Source organism: Physeter macrocephalus, chromosome 2 (genome assembly GCF_002837175.3).
Source record: "Physeter macrocephalus isolate SW-GA chromosome 2, ASM283717v5, whole genome shotgun sequence".
In the NCBI taxonomy this organism is placed as follows: Eukaryota; Metazoa; Chordata; class Mammalia; order Artiodactyla; family Physeteridae; genus Physeter; species Physeter macrocephalus.
Genome location: NC_041215.1, coordinates 56,045,452 through 56,064,379, shown reverse-complemented (window position 1 = coordinate 56,064,379; position 18,928 = coordinate 56,045,452). Strand labels below are relative to the sequence as shown.

The 18,928-nt window shown below is 45.9% G+C and overlaps 1 protein-coding gene across 1 annotated transcript in view; it reads right to left on the bottom strand.

Moving 5' to 3' along the window:
• KIF5C (kinesin family member 5C) overlaps positions 1-18,928 on the bottom strand; it is a 177,840-nt gene that overhangs the window by 25,557 nt on the left and 133,355 nt on the right. Inside the window, exons 16-21 of the mRNA XM_024122294.3 lie at positions 14,364-14,552; positions 10,732-10,849; positions 8,294-8,370; positions 7,189-7,298; positions 5,231-5,332; positions 4,788-4,848 (exon numbers count right to left, since the gene is read on the bottom strand). Of these exons, the coding sequence (XP_023978062.1) occupies positions 4,788-4,848; positions 5,231-5,332; positions 7,189-7,298; positions 8,294-8,370; positions 10,732-10,849; positions 14,364-14,552 (657 nt within the window). The remainder of the gene's footprint in view (positions 1-4,787; positions 4,849-5,230; positions 5,333-7,188; positions 7,299-8,293; positions 8,371-10,731; positions 10,850-14,363; positions 14,553-18,928) is intronic.

Sequence of the window (18,928 nt, the reverse complement as noted above, 5' to 3'; positions counted from 1 at the left end):
TTTTTTTCAGTACACGGGCCTCTCACGTTGCGGAGCACAGGCTCCGGACGCGCAGGCTCAGCGGCCATGGCTCACGGGCCTAGCTGCTCCGCGGCATGTGGGATCTTCCTGGACCGGGGCACGAACCCGTGTCCCCTGCATCGGCAGGCGGACTCTCAACCACTGCGCCACCAGGGAAGCCCCTCAGCTTTCTTATTTGTAACGTGAGGATAAAAATAGTAGTTGCCTCATAGCTGTTGCTATCAAGCTTCAATGAGATGATCCTTATAAAACTCTTACAACTGCTTCTGGCACATAGTAAGCATTCAATAAATATTAGCTTGTATTAATGTATTGATGCATCATATTTCACAGCCATATCTTCATTAGACTTTTACTGCTTCCTTTGGTGGTTGTTATAACTTTCATGAAATTAACATCTTGGGGGCATTTTTTTTCTTCATTTTGGAGTCTTTTCTACTAATGAACCCTTAGGAATTAGATTGCTAAGACAAAGGTCTAAGTCAAATCTGGTGACCTCTGTTAACAAAATCAGAAAACCAAAATATTTCCTTCCCTTTAAGTCTCCGTGTACTTACCACAGGACGTACGACTAGTACCCTTAAGAATATTTTCCCATAAGGAGAGAAATACACTCGCATTTATGTTTTTCAATTTGTCTAAATTGACCTACTCTAACACAGAATGTCAAGGGATGGAGCTCACACAAGCTCACAGAAAAAAGGAAGAAACAGGCTCTAAAGCCATGGAAATAATAAGTTTCTTGGAATAAAGGTTTGCTTGTTAATTTAAGGTCATATTACTGGGTCCAATTCCATAATTGTGTTGAAATAAAAAGCACCTGAAGTCAATTGATTCCTCAGATGAGGCAAATTACTTTCTGCAGGAGGCCAAGCAGGCCTGCTGTTAGGAACGCCGTGCATGTGGTGCATGCCCAGGGCTGAGCCACTGGCTGGCAGGTGCAGGGGGGCTGCTCCGAGCTCTCAGTGATGTAGCTGTGCTGCCTATGCCCCTGCCCGAGGGAGCTCGGCCTCGGTCCCCTGCTCTGCGAGCTCTCTCTCCCGCTTCAGGGATTTCATTACTGATTGAACTATAATCACAGTAAATACTTTCCATGAAAAACGCCACCACCCTGCAGGGACATGAGAAGAGAAGACCCGGGTGTCTTGTCAAAGGGCCAGGCGATTCTTCCAGGCCGAGCACCAAATAATCCAGAGTTTGGAGTTTAGCGACTTTCTCTCATTATTGTTTGTTTTTAGGTAACTTCAATAAACAGTTTAGGAGGGGCGGTTCAAGACCTTGGAAACAGTTGATAAGTTGCACATGAATGCCTGCATAACCCCATTTTGGCTTCCTGGGGCAATGAATTTTCCTCCATCATATCCATTATCATTCCTTCACCCACCCTGATTCCCTTCCCTTGTGAAGTAAGTCACAAGCCTTTCCTGGCACGGACGCTGCCCTCTGTGTAAAAGTTCAGGGCTCAGCTTCCTGTCACAGGGGACAGTGAGGGTGGGACCAGAGAGGTGGGGACACAAGGCCCATCAATGCAGCAGGAGAGGTCCAGCCCCAGAGCCCACACAAAGTGTCCTATTAAAGCCAGATGTCTGCCTGGGACCCCAGAGACATCCCCACCGGCTGGCTGGTCTTTCCCAACGTCGTCCCCTGGAGTGGGCTTCACAGACCCCAACCCCTGGGTGGCAGGTTCCACCCCGGCCCTGTCCAGACAGTCCAGGAGGCAGAGCAGGCCTAGAGCTAAGGAGGGCTCAGGAAGGGTCAGCCAAGGACAGCAGGCCTGCCCCTGAGGAACACTGACAGCTTGGGGAGGATGTGATGGAAGGATAAGTAAAAACACCCACTTCTGGAATGGCACAGACCGAGGGGTTCCAGTTTGGGAATTGAAAGTGTGTGTGTGCGTGATGTGTGTGGATGGGCAGTGAGGGCTGCAGAGGGAACATGGGAAGCTGTATCAGTGGGTCCGTCCACGTGTGAGGAACCAAGTGTGTTGTGTGAGCATGTGTGTGTGGTAGGGGGGCCGGGGAGGATGGATGTGAGGGTGGGAACATAGGTGAGTGGGCTGCAGGCGGGGGGAGGCGGGGGAGGTAGAACCAGCGGAGGAGGCTAGTGAGGAAAATGTGTTGTTAAAAATGTATTCAGTGGGGCTTCCCTGGTGGCGCAGTGGTTAAGAATCCGCCTGCCAATGCAGGGGACACGGGTTCAAGCCCTGGTCCGGGAAGATCCCACATGCAGCGGAGCAGCTAGGTCTGTGCGCCACAACTACTGAGCCTGCACTCTAGAGCCTGTGTGCCGCAACTACTGACGCCTGTGTGCCTGGAGCCCGTGCTCCGCAACAAGAGAGGCACCACAACGAGAAGCCTGCGCACTGCAGAGAGGAGTGGCCCCCACTTGCCGCAACTAGAGAAATCTGTGTGCAGCAACGAAGACCCAACACAGCCAAAAATATAAATAAATAAATAAATAAATAAATAAAAATGTATTCAGTGGACTTCCCTGGCGGTCCAGTGATTAGGGCTCTGTGCTTCCACTGCAGGGGGCATGGGTTCGATCCCTGGTCAAGGAACTAAGATCCCACAAGCCGCTCAGTGCGGCCAAAACAAAACAAAACAAAACAAAAAAACACTTGAAAGGGCAAAAGAACATGCTCATGAGTGAGTGTGAAAGACAGAAAGCTTGTGAGTCTGGGAGAGTCAGCACGTGGGGTGAGTGTGTGTGAGTGAATGAGCAAAAGTGTGAGTGTGCCAGTGAGAAAGTGTGGATGGTCACTAATGAGTGTGAATGTGTGTGTCAGCATGTTATGGGGTATGCTGGGTGAGCGTGTAAGAATTTGTGAGTGGGGCTTCCCTGGTGGCGCAGTGGTTGAGAGTCCGCCTGCCGATGCAGGGGACACGGGTTCGTGCCCCGCTCTGGGAAGATCCCACATGCCGCGGAGCGGCTGGGCCCGTGAGCCATGGCCGCTGGGCCTGCGCGTCCGGAGCCTGTGCCCCGCAACGCGAGAGGCCACAACAGTGAGAGGACCGCGTACCGCAAAAAAAAAAAAAAAAAAAAAATAGAATTTGTGAGTGGATGAACAGAGGCGTGAGAATGTGAATGTGAGGGCCTGTGGGTGTGAGTGTGTGTAAAGATGTGTGTGTGAGAAAGAATAAGTGATTGTGCCCAAGTGTGGGTGAGGCCGTGAGAGAGAGAAAGGTGGAGAGTGAGCTTCTGGGTGTGGGCATGGAAGGTGTGTATGCTGGGTGAGAGTGTGCATGAGAGAGTGCAAGGGTGTAAAGGAAGAAAAGATACTGAAATATTGATCTCTGGCTGGTGGGAATACAGTGACATTTTAATGTACAATATATTTCTGAATTGTTATAATTATCTGTGATTATGGGTACCACTTCTCCAGGAAAACAGACGTGGAGAAAGCAACTTTATGTCTTCCTTTCCGTTTCCCCTCCAGCCGCCCTGTCCACCGTCTTCTCCACCAGGCTCAAAAGGCCCAACTTCCTGTGAACAGTCATCCTACTTCTGTCCTGAACGGCTTGTGCCCTCTGAGCCCACACCTGGCTTTGAGGAGCAGCTAACACTGGCCCAGGGGCCAGAGTGCAGCCTCGGGTCCAGCCCTGATCAGCCACTTGCCTCCAGTCTGGGGTCACCGAGTTCTTGGATTCAGGCTCAGTCCCACATAAATTCACATGACACGGGAATGAAATCAAAATGCATGACTGTATCTAAACAACAGTTCCTCTCTGTTGTCATGTCATGTGAAATGACTTGACATGTTTTCACCAAATTGAGAGACTATTTGGGGTGTCTGTCTTCAAACACAGGCTGCGTGGCATTTTGAAGGGCTCTTGAGAGCCCTCGGAGCCAGGCAGCTACCCTCCAGGGCAACTGAGACAGAAGTTGACCAGAGGAGACAAACCCAATGAAAGGACAGAGAAAACTAATCAGGATCTCAGATGGTGAGCCCTTCTTCCAAAGGGAAGTAGATCTGTCACTCTTCCGCCCCAAACCCTGCAGGTCCCAAGGCCCTACCTGGCCTGCACCTCCTCTGGCCTTGACCTCTCTGTGCCTACCTCCTGCCCTCCCCCCTTCTCTTGGTCACATACACATTGATCTCCCTGTTGTCCCCCAACATGCCTGCTATGGGCTGACCTCAGGGCCTTGGCACTGGCTGTTGCCTCTCCTGGAAGGCTCCTCCCCCGGACATTCCCATGGCTCCTTCTTTTACCTGCTTCAAGTTCCTGCTCAAATGTCACCTCCCAGTGGGGCCACCCCAAACCAGTACCCCTTGCACTTTCTATAACCATCTAATGGAGGTCATGATCTACATCCTTATTTCTCACTGTCTGTCTCCCCTAGGTGAAAGACAGCTTCACAAGGGCCAGCATCTTAACTCTGTTTTGTACTGATGCAACTCCAGCACCTAAAAGCATGCCAGCCCTCAGTAGGTGATCAATAAATATCCATTGATTGTTGCATGGAAGTAAGTCACAACATACAGAGGCTGTAAAATTGCAGGCACTGATTTGAGTTTAAATCTCAGTCAGGGCTCCATGGTTACAGTCTTAAGGATGGATGGATGGATGGATGGATGGTTAGTCACTCTGTTAAGACCAGGAGAATAAATTCTACAGCTCTCATGTTTCCATAGGAAGTTTTATGTTTAAAATGATATTCAAGAAAGGCATGCACAAATAAAATTTTAGAAGAAACAAATTCAAAAGATCATAAACCAATCTGGTCTTTGAGACTAAAATGAGTTGGGAAACATGTCAACATACCACTGTCTCCTCCAGCCCTTTGAGGTCCTCTCTGGCTTGTTCTCTTTTATCATTGAGCAATCTAAAAAACAGAAAGGAACTGTGAACCACCAAAGGGGCATCAGAGATTCTCACAGATACCATTTGCATCTGCAGATAAGTCAACAAAACAAACCAACTCACCCAAATGGCCATGATCTGTTTTAAAATTGGCCTGACCCAACCTGAATATTTGGGTATCTGAATCACCAAAGTAGACTTTTTAAGACTTTGCAGGGTGGTGGGGGGACTTCCCTGGCAGTCGAGTGGTTAAGACTCTGCACTTCCACTGCAGGGGGCATGGCTCCGGTCCCTGGTCCCTGGTCAGGGAGCTAAGATCCCGCGTGCCGTGCAGTTGGCCAAAAAAAAAAAAAAAACTTTGAGAGGATGAGAGAAAACAGAGGAAATATTTAAAGCACACTCACAAGAGCTTTTCCAGTTTCATTTCTCTCTCTTGGTCCTCTATTTTCAGCTTGTTATAATCAGAACTGAGCTTCTCCTGTTCCAGTTGCAGTTTCTGATTCAAACTGAAATGGAGAGGAAAAAGCAATACATTCCACATCAGCCTGAAATTCTGAGTCATGCTGCTAAAGACGTGGTTCTGTTCTAACGCCATTAGCCCTATGCAATAAAGGCGGCAATTCTGGAAGATTTGGAGGGATCAGAGAACAACCTCACAGCTTCCTCCCTGCCCAAGTGAAAACGAATTTCTGGGAACATCTAAGAGGCATGAAACATAAGGCTTTAATAATGTATTTATAGTTGGCTTGAGCAAGAGCTTTGGGAGGGAAAATAATGAGATGGGAAAGGGGCCGATATTTTAAAACAGAAAAACAGAGCCCAGTAAGAATTCTGCTTTTCTGCCCTACAGATGGTACATACGCACTCCCAGAACCTTATTTGGCCACTTTGACCTTCCCTTCCTCTCTGGTCTGATGCTCCAAAAACATCCCCTAAATCCAAATCCCTAGCTGACATAGGGACAGTTCTGTTCTGTGAAGTCTTGGGGGCGAAAGGGGGCAGTGGTCAGAGAGGGGAAACACAAAGGAAGTCCAGGGGCTGTTGCAAAAAAGAAACTCACCATCGGTAGGGGGTATCTGGTCACCATTTATATCAGCCCGGTCCTTATAAAACCTTTTCATACGGCCATGCCTACATGACTGTAGACAACAGATTATATACTCTCTGAAGGAAAACCCATGTGAAACGCAAAGGCCAAGGAAATGTCCCCAATTGTCAACGCACTCAGAGACCCTCCATCTCTCTCACCTTCCTTCCCTCCCCTCCCCTTCCAGTTGAACAATCTGAGGGTGATTCATCAGCATAACAAATAAGAGTCACACTTAAAGGGGAAAGCTCGACATAAGTGGGAGCATGGGGGTGGACCAAAAGAAGGGGAGAGGCGATGCTAAGTGCTTTCCTAGGTAGACTGTGCACAGAGCCCCATCACATCATTTACACTTTTGCTTTTAAAATGCAAATGTGCTGTGTGAGTAGCTCACGGACACTGAGAGAGAATTGAACTCCAACTCCAGTTTGATTCCTGTTTAGCAGTGTGACCCTAAGTAAATCATTTAATCTTGCTGCCCATATAGAAATGTTTCTTCATCTACAGAAACAGAGAGGAGGGGAAACTTTAGCCTGGACCTGGGGTGGCGGGGAGGAGGAGGACAGGGGAGGAGGGTGTCAGTGGGTGGAAGTGTATTTCAATATAATTGGTTTTCTTTGTTTGCCTATGTCTTTAATTTGGGGCATTTAAACACATAAAGCCTGGGGACTTGTGTGGATGAGGCGGGAAAGTGAGAGAAGTGGGGAGGGGTAATTACTGAGCGGGGGGCTCTTCAGCAGCTACAACAGGAGAATGGCCTTGAGACCAGCTGCAATGCCCTCGAGCACAGACAGACACACAACAGCACAGGTCCCTAAGGAGTGTGCTCCTGCAAGCAGGTGGCTCTGGGGCGTGTGCAGTGTTCAGGTGTGTGTTAGGCTGAGGCAGCGGTTGCTGACTGTCTTCTCTGGAGCATTTCTTAACCCATCAGAAAGCCTGAATCAGAACCAGTTCAGGTTTTTGGGGGTGTTTTCTTCATCCTCTCATAGGAACAGTATCCCCACCTTCTGAGGTATGTGTCTGCCCAGCTGAATCACCAACGTGCCCCTGCTCCGCGGGGACCAGGCAGGGCAGCCGGGCCCGCCTGCCACCTGCCCACCAGAGCCCCCGGAGGCTCGGCTCCAGATGGGGCACAGACCGCAGAAGCATCACGTCCAGCTCGCTGAGGCACCAGGGCAGAGCCCAGGGTCCATGGGGCGGGGAAAGCAGAGACCTCCAGGCTGGCCCAGGGGCCGTGTCTGCCCTAATGCCCCACGAGCCCCCAGGCCAACTCACTCCCGAATCTCATCGATGATTTTCTGCTTCTCCTCGATTTCATCTCGGAGCCTGGACAGCTGCTTCTGATGAGCTTCCCGGTGGCTCTCCATCTGCTGCTCCAGCGCCTTCTGCAACCCAGGCCGCGAGAAACGTATCAGCCGCTCGCTGGCTCTCAGCCAGCTCTGTGACAAAGCCCTTGTTCGCCGTCTCCTACCCCGTATCCCTCAGTTCTCGGATCCCCAAACCGGGGCCCTCAGAACCCACCGTGCTTTACAGGGACAACAAAACTCAAGGATCTGTTATAAAACTGAGTGGTCCCTACGGGAAAATTAGCCCATTCCATGAGTAAAGGGTCTCCCCCTGACCTTCTATAGCTCATCTGAGCCACGCGGCTTCTCTCGTCAGGTCAGTCAGAGGGCATGGACCTCTCACCACCTGGGTGACCTCAGACAAGCCATGGAACCCGTGGGAGTTGCACTTCCTCACCGTAAAATGTAGATAATTTCCCAGCCCTGCCCACTGCATGGATTTACAGTGATAGTCAAAGGAGACCTTTCCACCAAAGTGATGCAGACCCAGGAGAGGGGTTTGCCTAAAGCTAATCCAAAGTTCCACATTTTCTCCTCTCTCATTGTATCCACCTAAAAATCTTATTTCCCAATCATCTTTCCCACTTTTCCTTTTGTTTAAAATGTGACCCAAAATAAAGATCTCTATGTTTAAGATGAAAACTCAAATTTGGGCTGTTTCTTTAAAAGATAGAGGGGAGAGATGTTTCCTTCCATTCAAAGAAGGGGCGACCATTTCTGCAGAAGTTGTGCCGAGTGGCCCCACGCAGTGACTGGAAGGTGTGCTCTCTCCTTCCTGGTCATGAACGGGAAGAGAAATGTACCAACACAACGTAACTGCTATCTACAGACACCTCGGGATTCCTGGACACCTCCACCTCCATCTCATTGCTAAGCCCAGCCACGCTCTGCGAGCAGCTCTGATGCCCAGCCCCGGCCCCAACCCCCCTCCCTCCTACCCTGCCACACACATCTCTGAAGGAGTTGGATTTTCCTAGATCAAGGAAATCCTGTCCAAACACGTGCTGGGCTCCTGGAAGGGGCTGCGTACACACCTTCATTTCCTCAGCATCCTGCAGCCGGGTCAGATGTTCCTTTTCTTTATCCTGGAAGCTGACTTCATGCATTTTTTCTGTTTTGAATTTTAAATGATGATTTAAGATTTAACCGGCAGGACTCACACCCAAAAGTAAAAATTAGAAAACGAAAAAAGAATGGGGTGAAACATCAGCTTATCTTACCAATTACAACCATGGTATAAAGGAACGTGCCTCTGAAGGAGGACTTCTGGCCTTTTAAATCAAGGCAGATCTCTCCTGGGAGATTATCGAAGTCCTTCGGGGACACTGGCGATTGGAGGGGAAGTGCTAACTTGGAGTGGTCACGCTGCAGCTGACCTAGCTGTCACCTCACGCCTCGGAGGACTGGTTCCCCACCAGGCCTGGTGAGCTAACTCCTGGGCAGCACTATAAACGTGCTTTGTCAATGATAATGCACTCTGCGAATGTTAGTGGTGTTTGGATTCGTGCTACTGTTAGAGTTTCGGAAAGAGCTAATTTACCTCCCATGGGTATTCTCTAAGAATCTGGAGCAGGAAAACAATCGAAGGATAGGCACAAAGAAAATAGAAATATAAAATAACACTCTCCAGACTCAACAGGAAGGTCACGCCTCGTACTGGGGGCAGGGCTGTTATGTGGCACACCTCTGGGAGGGAGGGACCAGTCCCATCCTATTCTTGGTCAGTGGCCTTCCCTGAGCACAGCTGGCGATAGGCAGCCCGAGGTGGAGGGAGCAAAAGCGTTTGGGAAAGTGACATTCAAGTCATTAAGTATTCTCTCTAGTCTGTTTCACTTTATTTCCGCTCTTCTTGCTTTGATTTCGTTTCCACTCAGTGGCACCACTGCAGAAGCCATTTACCAGAGGGAAAAGTTCTTTTCCATGTCAAGTTTTGGGTGGAGGATTCTGTTTCTAACACCCCTTATCACATAAAGAAAACCTTACAAGGTCAAAGCGAGGGGTGAGTGTGCTCTCTTTCATTGTTAATTTACCTTGGCATTTGAAGCAAAATGTATTTACTGAGCAAATGACTATACAACAATAAAAGAAATTTAAAAGGATAGCATCATCGCCAATCCTATTACCCTATCAAAACCACTTCCTTTCAAATATTAATTTACAGGCCTTGGAACATAAGCATCTATTGATTTCTCTTTTTTTTTTGCAGTACGCAGGCCTCTCACTGTTGTGGCCTCTCCTGTTGCGGAGCACAGGCTCCGAACGCGCAGGCTCAGCGGCCATGGCTCACGGGCCCAGCCGCTCCGCAGCATGTGGGATCCTCTCGGACCGGGGCACAAACCCGTGTCCCCTGCATCGGCAGGCGGACTCTCAACCACCGCGCCACCAGGGAAGCCCATCTATTGATTTTTAAATGTTATAACCACAGTAAAGATGAAATTACATATTATGATGTTTAATCTAATGCATTGTAAGCACTGCTGCACGGCCTTCATGTACTTCATCTCCAAGATGAAAAAAATTGTTTTTTAAAGAACATACCATAGTTCATTTAACTGTTGGACATTTAGGTGGCTTCCTTTCCTTTTTTTTCCACTAATATAAGTAATTCTGCAATGAATATATGAGATTTGAGGAGCAAAAGGTATGAGAAGTGTTGGAATTATTAACATGTATTTTCAAAATGCTTTTCAAAGGGATTCTACCAGTTTTCGTTGCAACTCATAATATGATCTGTGTGTTCCCGTTTCACCACAACACCTACATTCTTAATCCTGTTCCTTGTTTCTACATTTCTAGTCATTTCTCTCAAATCTCTTCTATTTATTCACATTTATTGAGTGCTTCCTATGTGTTGGGCACTTCACTCCACAAAGGGGGTCAGGAGACTGCCTGGCAAAGGAAGAGCTTGTTCAAAGGATGGGGGATGCAGGTAAGCCATGGGTGCAAGTTCAGGCTTTATATTAAGAGCAACAGAACACCAGGGAAGGGTCAGAGGCCTGGGGTTGGACACGAGGCAGAACTTGATTTTGGAATCCTCCTTTGGAATACAGCACAGTGGTCGGCCTAGAGCAGGCTGGAGATGAGCTCCTCGGTGGATGGATGTGGCCACAATTCTTAACTAGGATTAAGGACAGCAACAGTGAAGACGGAGAAGAGGAGAAGCAGAGAAGCACCTGGCAGGTCGAATGGACAGGCCTTGGGGACAGACTGGACGCAGGAGGTAAAGAAGGGAGAGGATTCTGACTTGGGCAGCAGGGTGGACTGAGGGAAAATGGGAAGAGGAGCAGATATGGGGTGGGGGCAGTCTTCTAGATGTTTCTCTCTCGCCCACCCCCCGCCCAATTATGCCATTGTTTTCAGTAGACCTAGAAATGCTTTAATTGAGCAAAATTAACCATCATGAGCCCAGCCAACTAGAGAGTGTCTGATTTAGGCTGAGAGTCAGACACCTGCAAAGTGGTCAGTTACTCACCTTGGGCTCGGAGCTTGGCCAGCTCTTCACTGAGCGAGTCTTGGGACTCTTCCAGCTGCCTCCTCTTCTGTTCCATGTTCTGCATGTAGTCTGTCAGGGATTTGATCTTGGCTTCGTGCTTTAAACAAGCAAACAGATAAAAGGGATCAGTGAATGACTGGCAAGTGGCCATCCTGGCTCGCCCGGGACTGTCTGATGGGACAACGCAAGAGAGGAGGAGTTCTTGAGTCCTTTGTTTGAGTCCCAGCACCCAAATGGTGCATATTCTATCCTTTGTTTGGGATCTGTCCTTTTTCTTCCATGTGCTTCTCTGCTTCGTTCCCCACAGACCCACTCATGGCCGTGCCCTTCCTCACTGTCCTCTTAAGTGAGATACCAAAGCCCAAGCTGCTTTTCCTCCTTACAGAAAACAGAGTGTGCTGGAGAGAAAGGGACTGGGAAAATGTCAAGGCTGAGGGCTTCGTTCTTTGAAACTGCACCTCTGGATTTCTTCTTTGGAACTCAAATATTATTTCTTTTCTTTTTCTGTCTCTCAAACACACCAATTCCTGTCTCGGGGACTTTGCATTTACATTTTCCTCTCCCTAGGAAGCTCTCGCCAGCACCCTCCCAGACATGGTCCTGGCTGGATTCTTATCACTCAGGCCCCAACATTTTCTTATAGCACCTAACTTCTGCTTCATTTATCTATTTTTTTTCTACTTGTTAGCTCCATGAAAATAGAGAGTTAATAAATAATAATGGTGTGAATGAATGAATGAGAGCTCGTGACTGAATAGGGACAGTAGTCACTTCTAGGCAGATGGAAATATGCAGACACTCCCCCATGCAGATCTACAGGGTTCAAATTTAGGCAGGAACACTCTGGAGACTGAGCTCTAATCTCATGAAATAACCTCTGGGAAATGGGACCCTGTTGGAGCAGTTGTTTTTGGTGACAAGGATGAGTATAAACAAAGGAGATAACAGCATTTTAGCTAGAAATATTTTGTCAGATTCCTTAGATCATGTCAGAAAATAAAGAGCCAAGATTTCTCTTACTTTTGAACCCCAGGCAATTATGACTGAATCTTTGGCTTTATGTAAATTGTAGCAGAGTACAAAATAGCACCTAATGGAAAACTGTATTTGCTGCCAATGCAGAAAGCACTGTCTAACTAAAACCATCCTAATATTCTTGACTCCAATCTCATATACCCTGAGTAAGTGTCACTCTAAGATCTGGGCAACTGTCCTGGGCCCTACACTTTAGAGCACCCCACCTGGGAGGTCCTCTGGCTGCATCCCACTCCACTGAGCAAAGTTCATATGCCAAGGGAGCGTGCCCACCTGGAGCCCACATCCTCTTCTAGACCACAGTGAGTCTGGGAACCTAGACACTCCTTACTCCAATGGCCCGAAGCCCACTCCCAGGACCAGCAGTGTGGCTCCCATCATCCATTTACATAGATTACAGCTGACACAGTTACACACTTCCATCAGTTCACAGAACGTGCAGAAGGGACTCGACTTGGACACGGAGGCTGGTACGTCCAGATGGAAGGAGAGACACTGGGCTGCAGGCCGCAAGGCCTCTGTCTGTGCTCTTGCCTTGGCCTCCAAATATTAGGGGCCTCCAGAAGCACATGCTCTCAGTGTAACAGGTGATCTGGAAATCAGACTTGAGGTGTACTATGTCCTAATGTTTAGTGTTTTTCCTCTCAACTTTCACAAATTATAAAAATGTCAAACAGTAAAGCAAATACAGAAAAAGTAGTATAAATTTCACCCATTAACCACTCTAATTTATTAACCATTTCCCCCTATATTCCTGGTCTTATCTATATGAATGCATATTTTACCAAGTTGCAAGGCACAGCATAGATCTGTAACTCAGCATTTTCATTTTTACTTACCTTTATATAATTATACTTCCCCAGTGACTGGGTTTCATCAATTTTTTGTAAGAGCTGCATAAATCCTTCCATGTCACTTTATGTTATTAGTCTCTCAATAGAGAGTTGCCTATTTTATTTAATTAAAATGAAAGTAATACTGCACTAAACATCTTCCATATAAATGCTAATATTTTTAATCAGGGAATGATAATAATACCATGTGAAATGAAAAATTTTCATTTTCATTATCAATGAAAAATGCTATAAGCGAAATTACTGGACCAAAGTATACTGACATTTTTATGGTTTTTGATTCCCAAGGTCCTTTCCAAAAGGACTGACCAAATTATACTTTTCTCAATAAATTTCACTATCACACACCAGCACTGAATAATCTCTTAAATATTAATACATCTTTGCTTATCATGTTGTTTATAAAATGGAAATTTGATGTTTTAATTTGCATCCCTTAGATGATCACGGTAGGAGACAAGGAGATGGTTCTATGATGACACATTCCTATGTTTAAAAGCATACAGGATGAGGTATGCTTTTGTCTGTTTCTCAGCACTGTGTGATGCGCCATTCCATACTGGTATCTGTTTACCCCAAATGACTTTAGCTGTTTTAATGTCTGGACCAAGGCAGGGGGCACACACACTGGACCCCTCACAGAAGCCTCAAGCCCAAACACCAAGCTCAGGTATCAGCGGCAGGTCAGAAACGAGGCTGCTATTTTCTGAAACCACCTTACTAAAATGAAAATACCCTTCTAATGGAAGAAGAATAGCCTTACTCATTGAGAGAATGAAATATGCCCCAGGAGCTTGAAGATTCCTTCAAGGCTTTGAGTTCACACACAGTTTGGTTTGAGTCCCAGCTCCGCCTTTCACTGGCGATATGAGTTTGGACAGTATATTTAATCTTTCAAATCTCATTTTCCTGATTTAAAAAAACAGGAGCAATAATAAAACCTGCCCATCAGGAATTTTTTAAAGATCAAGTGAGAGAATGCACGTAAAGTGCTTAACATAGTATATGGTGCATTGTAAGCACTCAGTAAAAGGTTAACTGCTACTACTATTAATAATAGTAGTAGTAATGGTAGTTTCTGTTGTCCCATATTAAATTGGACCTGTGGTAGAGATTAAAAGATGAAAGAATGTTGCCTTAGCTGACAGGAGTTTTAGATGCCACCCAGTCTTATTCATTCATTACATATCTCTACCTATCCTACCTACCTACTTATCTACATACTTAGCTAGATAAAGATATATAGACACATCCTTTAAACAGGTACTGAAAGTAATCCATGTAATTCACACAACTAAACCTAGCCTTAAGAAATAAGCCTGCAGGCTTCCATGGTGGCGCAGTGGTTGAGAGTCCGCCTGCCGATGCAGGGGACGCGGGTTCGTGCCCCGGTCCGGGAGGATCCCACATGCCGCGGAGCGGCTGGGCCCGTGAGCCATGGCCGCTGAGCCTGCGCGTCCGGAGCCTGTGCTCCACAACGGGAGAGGCCACAACAGTGAGACGCCTGAGTACCGCAAAAAAAAAAAAGAAAAAAAAAAAAAAAAAAGAAAAGAAAAGAAATAAGCCTGGGCTGTCATTGCCTGGGAGGCCATGGACAAGTCTTTCGTAAAGCAAAGTCCATCAACTATCCCTGTTATGCACCATCGGCCCCAGTAAGAGCATGGAGGAAGCAGATTTTCCAGAGCACAAGGGTGTGAAATGAGGAAGAAAGGCGTCGCCTACCTGAGAGATGAGCAGCTGGCAGGCTGCCAGCTCCCGCTCACTGGCATTCATCTTCCTGTTGGAGTCCATCTGGGCGCTCTCCAGCTGTTTACTGCGGTTCACCAGAGATTTAACCTCCGACTTCATCTTGCTGATGTACAGCCGGGCCATGGTGAATTCCTCCTCAATGACTCCATTCACATCTGCCAACTGAGCACAGGAGGGAACACACTCAACCATGCCTACAATTTCCAGAGGTTCATGGGGGCCCTGAAACCTGTCCATGGGAACTCAAGATGTCTGTGGTTTTCTGGTTAAGAAACCCTAATTGTAGGACCACAGGCTGAGAATTTTTCTCTAAAAAGTACTATACGTTCAACCCCAAGTTCTCTGAAACCTCGGGTAAAACTTTCAATTAAAAACCTCTACTGGAGGCTTCCCTGGTGGTGCAGTGGTTAAGAATCCACCTGTCAATGCAGGGGACACAGGTTCGAGCCCTGGTCCAGGAAGATCCCAAAAGCCACGCAGCAACTAAGCCCGTGCGCCACAACTACTGAGCCTGCGCTCTAGAACCCGCGAGCCACAACTACTGAAGCCCACGCGCCTAGAGCCTGTGCGCCACAACAAAGAGAAGCCTCCGCAATGAGAAGCCCGCGCACCGCAACCAAGAGTAGCCCCCGCTCGCCACAACTAGAGAAAGCCCGCACGCAGCAACGAAGACCCAACGCAGCCAAAAATAAATAAATAAATAAATTTATTAAAAAGAAAAAAAAACCTCTACTAACATACTCTTCAATTAACCAGGTTTTTCATTACAACTGATTTTTAGGATAAAAGAAATGATAGAAGAAAAAGACATTGAAATTTTAAAAAGAGATAACTCTGAAGAGGTGTTCCATTCAATGTCTTACACCTTACATTTCTGGAAGAGCAGCAAAGCCCAGTGTTCCTAAGGTGACTCTGAGTCCCCATAAGAAGTCAAATCAAAATTTCAATTATGTTCTCTATAATCTGCTATCCAGAGAGGCAAGCAGTCTAATAGCTTGAATATGTTTCCATAAGCAAGCGTTGAAATAAAAAGGATTTTCTATGTAGTCTTCGATTAAACAAAAAATCTAATGACTAAGAATGTGCTATTACCAAAAGTACCTCTGGATGAAAATTTTCCTGCATAACTTCTCATTACTACCCATCTGTTTCCCTGCCTCTACGCAACTGTCCCTTCCAAGCACACAGGAATCTAGATCACCTAAGAATAACAATGTAAATCCACCTTTAGAAGAAAAGATGCTGACAACCAGCATTCCTGTACCATCTCATGTTTGTTGTCTCATTTTCAGAGTTCTACTGGAAACAAACACTGCAGCAAGCTACTTGGGATAAAAATCCATTTGCTGAGATGCAGAGATGGTCTTGAAGGGCAACTGACCACATGAGCAAAGCAACTGTGTGCATATTTTGTTTAACCACCAGAGGGCATCCTAGCAACTCAGGAGGAAACAAGAGCCCTGTCCGGTACCCAGCCCGTGAACAGAGGCTTCAGTTGGTTCTAAGACAATGATTCCAACTATGTTTTTTTGATGTTCCACTTTTGTCATTATTGCCGTCATTAACTCATCGTATGACTATTTTTTCAGTAAACATTTAAGAGCTAGGAATATGGAATCGTGTATCAACCGGAAAATTGGTAGCAGATAGGAAGTACGCTAGACAGTGCTGAGTGCCTGTAATTTGGTGTCAAACTTCCTCTAAAAATTCCACAACAGTATTTGTTAAATGACTCCAGTGTCCATCAACACAATGCAGAATCTATGTTAACAGCAAGAAAATCCACGAGCATCAATATCTGACTCCATCTTACTTTGATGGAGGTTCTTGCTAATCAGTTAGTTACATTTCTGACTGCCAACGATGTGACTACCAACACCACTCCTCATTACATTCCTTTTATAATCCAATACTATGGAGGTAACGGGTGAGAAAATCCCTCCATCTTTAAGTTCAGTTTTGTTCTTCTGCCTTTGTGACTGGTCCAACGTGGAACAGAGATGAGAAACTCATTCTTTTTTTTTTTTTAAACATCTTTATTGGAGTATAACTGCTTTACAACTGTGTGTTAGTTTCTGCTTTATAACAGTGAATCAGTTATACATATACACATGTTCCCATATCTCTTCCCTCTTGCTAGAAACTCATTCTTTAGCCTGACCAGGTGTGCCTGTATATTGTCTTTCTGTATAAAGGTAAGGGGACATCCATCTCTTTCATGTGGAATTCACAACCTATACCATCTCCTGGTGGGAAAACATTCCTGAACCAAGAGGTAGAGCATCATGAGAAGGGAACAAACACCTCCTCCTCTAAGGCTCTCCTTAGATGAGGACACTTTGTATGCTATGCCCAGGTCCCATGTGGATCGGGAAAGAGCGAAAAAAATGTACAATAATGGGCTTCCTCCAAAGTGAGAGCTGGATATTTCTTCTCCCAAACCAGAACCATAACTTCTGAAGCCTACACTTGTCCTAGGAGGTCTAAAAGGAGATTTTGAATCCACACCTGATGGAAAAAAACAGTACTCCAAACAAATGGTTTTAACTGTAGGGTTTCTTACCACTTATGAGTTCGTACATTTAGTCATGTTTAGTTCAGAGTTTTCAGTAATTCCAGTATATACTGTTATTTCAAAAAGAAGAATCAGAGTTTGCTGCTGCACTATTATTTCATAACTCTCCCCTGGGTCTGACAATGACTCCAATGTACGTACTGGACTGTGAGATCCAGTATGGATGACTAAACCAGCAGAAGAGGCTGCCTCTCCTTCCATCTTGCCTGTATGGAAGGAGTCACCCCCCACACCCACCCACCCCATGACTCTAGAGCATGGAGCAGCTGAGCAAGGTGCCATTTCTAGGTCATATAAAAGGTAAGTGAGGTGACTGTTCACATTCTAAGACCTAAAAGTCATAATGGGACTTTAAAAAATCCTTTTTAAAAAAAGTGCTCAGAACTGTCAGGTTTATTTATAAGTGCAGTACAGAGCTAAGGTATGATACAGCTGCTTCCAAGAGCTTGAGGGGCAAGAGGGGACTGAAGAAGCAAGCCCTCCTGGGGGTGGGGACCCCAGTTACCCTTCTGGCTGGAGACTGGACCTCAGACCCCAGCCCCAGCAGACCCCAGGCTGTGTTGAAGAAGTTGATGGAAAGGGAGCTGTCGGTGATGAGGACTGACTTCAGACCCAGGATCTGGAGCAGTTTTATCTGCATCTCTGGTCCACCCATAGTCAGGTCCCTGATGGAGCCGGGGCCCAGGGTCTGTGTCACTTGCTTGAACTTCTTCACCTCCACCTCAGCCAGACCTGAGGTCGAAAGAAAATTAGGCAGCTAATCCAATCCATCTTGTTTACTCTACCTCAACCTGCTATTCTGCTTGTGGCTAGGAATCTGGAAATCTTCGTTTTAAAGAAAGACCGGTGACATCGGAACATGAAAGGAAGGGGAGGCTCGCTAATAAACTTGAATAAAGTCAACACTAGGCTCATCTTGTCGTTTGCTGCTCTCATCTTGTTTTGTTGACTTAAAGTATTGCCTGGGCTCTGAAAATGTTTCCAGATGTGATTGAGCTGGAGAAATATGGGTTCTTCTGTTTCCTTGCTGTTTAGGCCCATCATATCCTGGAACTGAGGACTGAGGGAGACTCCAACACCTATCTTTCCCTCTCACCCCAGAGCACTATCAGGAGGGACCTTGTGGGGACTGAACAACATTTTAGGAATAAAAATACAAGATCACTGAAAAAGATTTCCTTGATCTGGTTTTTTAGATCAAAAGAATTATATCAGTTGAATACTCATAATCAGTAAGAAAAGTATCTGTACCCACAATGATAGATCTAAGAAATATACACATAACTCATGCAATTCCTGAACTGACAACCTTCAAGATAATCTGAACTCATCTTGTCATTTTACAAATTAGGAAAATGAAACCCAGAGAAGTAAAGTAACTTGCCCAAAGTCACATAATTCCTCCCCTTTAGCTCTCAGTGCCCTAATGATTAAATCATAATTGTAAGAGAAAAAACCAGAATGATTAAGAATATGATGCTATATAAGTGAAAGTTATCAATGAAATTAGTTACCAATGAAATTAACTAGGGCATCCAATTTCTGGAATCCAAAAATAACTTTAAAATACTGAAAGTATTTAAAAATAATCTCAATCATGCTTCATGTCCCAAAGGTAAGGACTCTTTTTTTTTAATTCCAAAGCACCCAGACACTCCTTGATTTCATTAGCATTTTTCATCAGCTCTATTTTAGAACTTAGCATAAAAATATCTTCCTTTATCGTTATCAGCAGCAGGCGCCAACTTCCCATAAATCAACTGCACCTTCATATTGCAAGGGCCATATAATCACCCCAACCTCAGAAGTTTATAAGCTCAACACCAACATATGCTTCTAAAAATAAATCCTCAAATATAAAATCACCAAACTGGAAAGGATTAATCTTATAGTACCTGAGAATTCTACACTAAAATTAGATTCATCTGCAAAGATTCATGAAATATTCAGTTACAATAGAGGT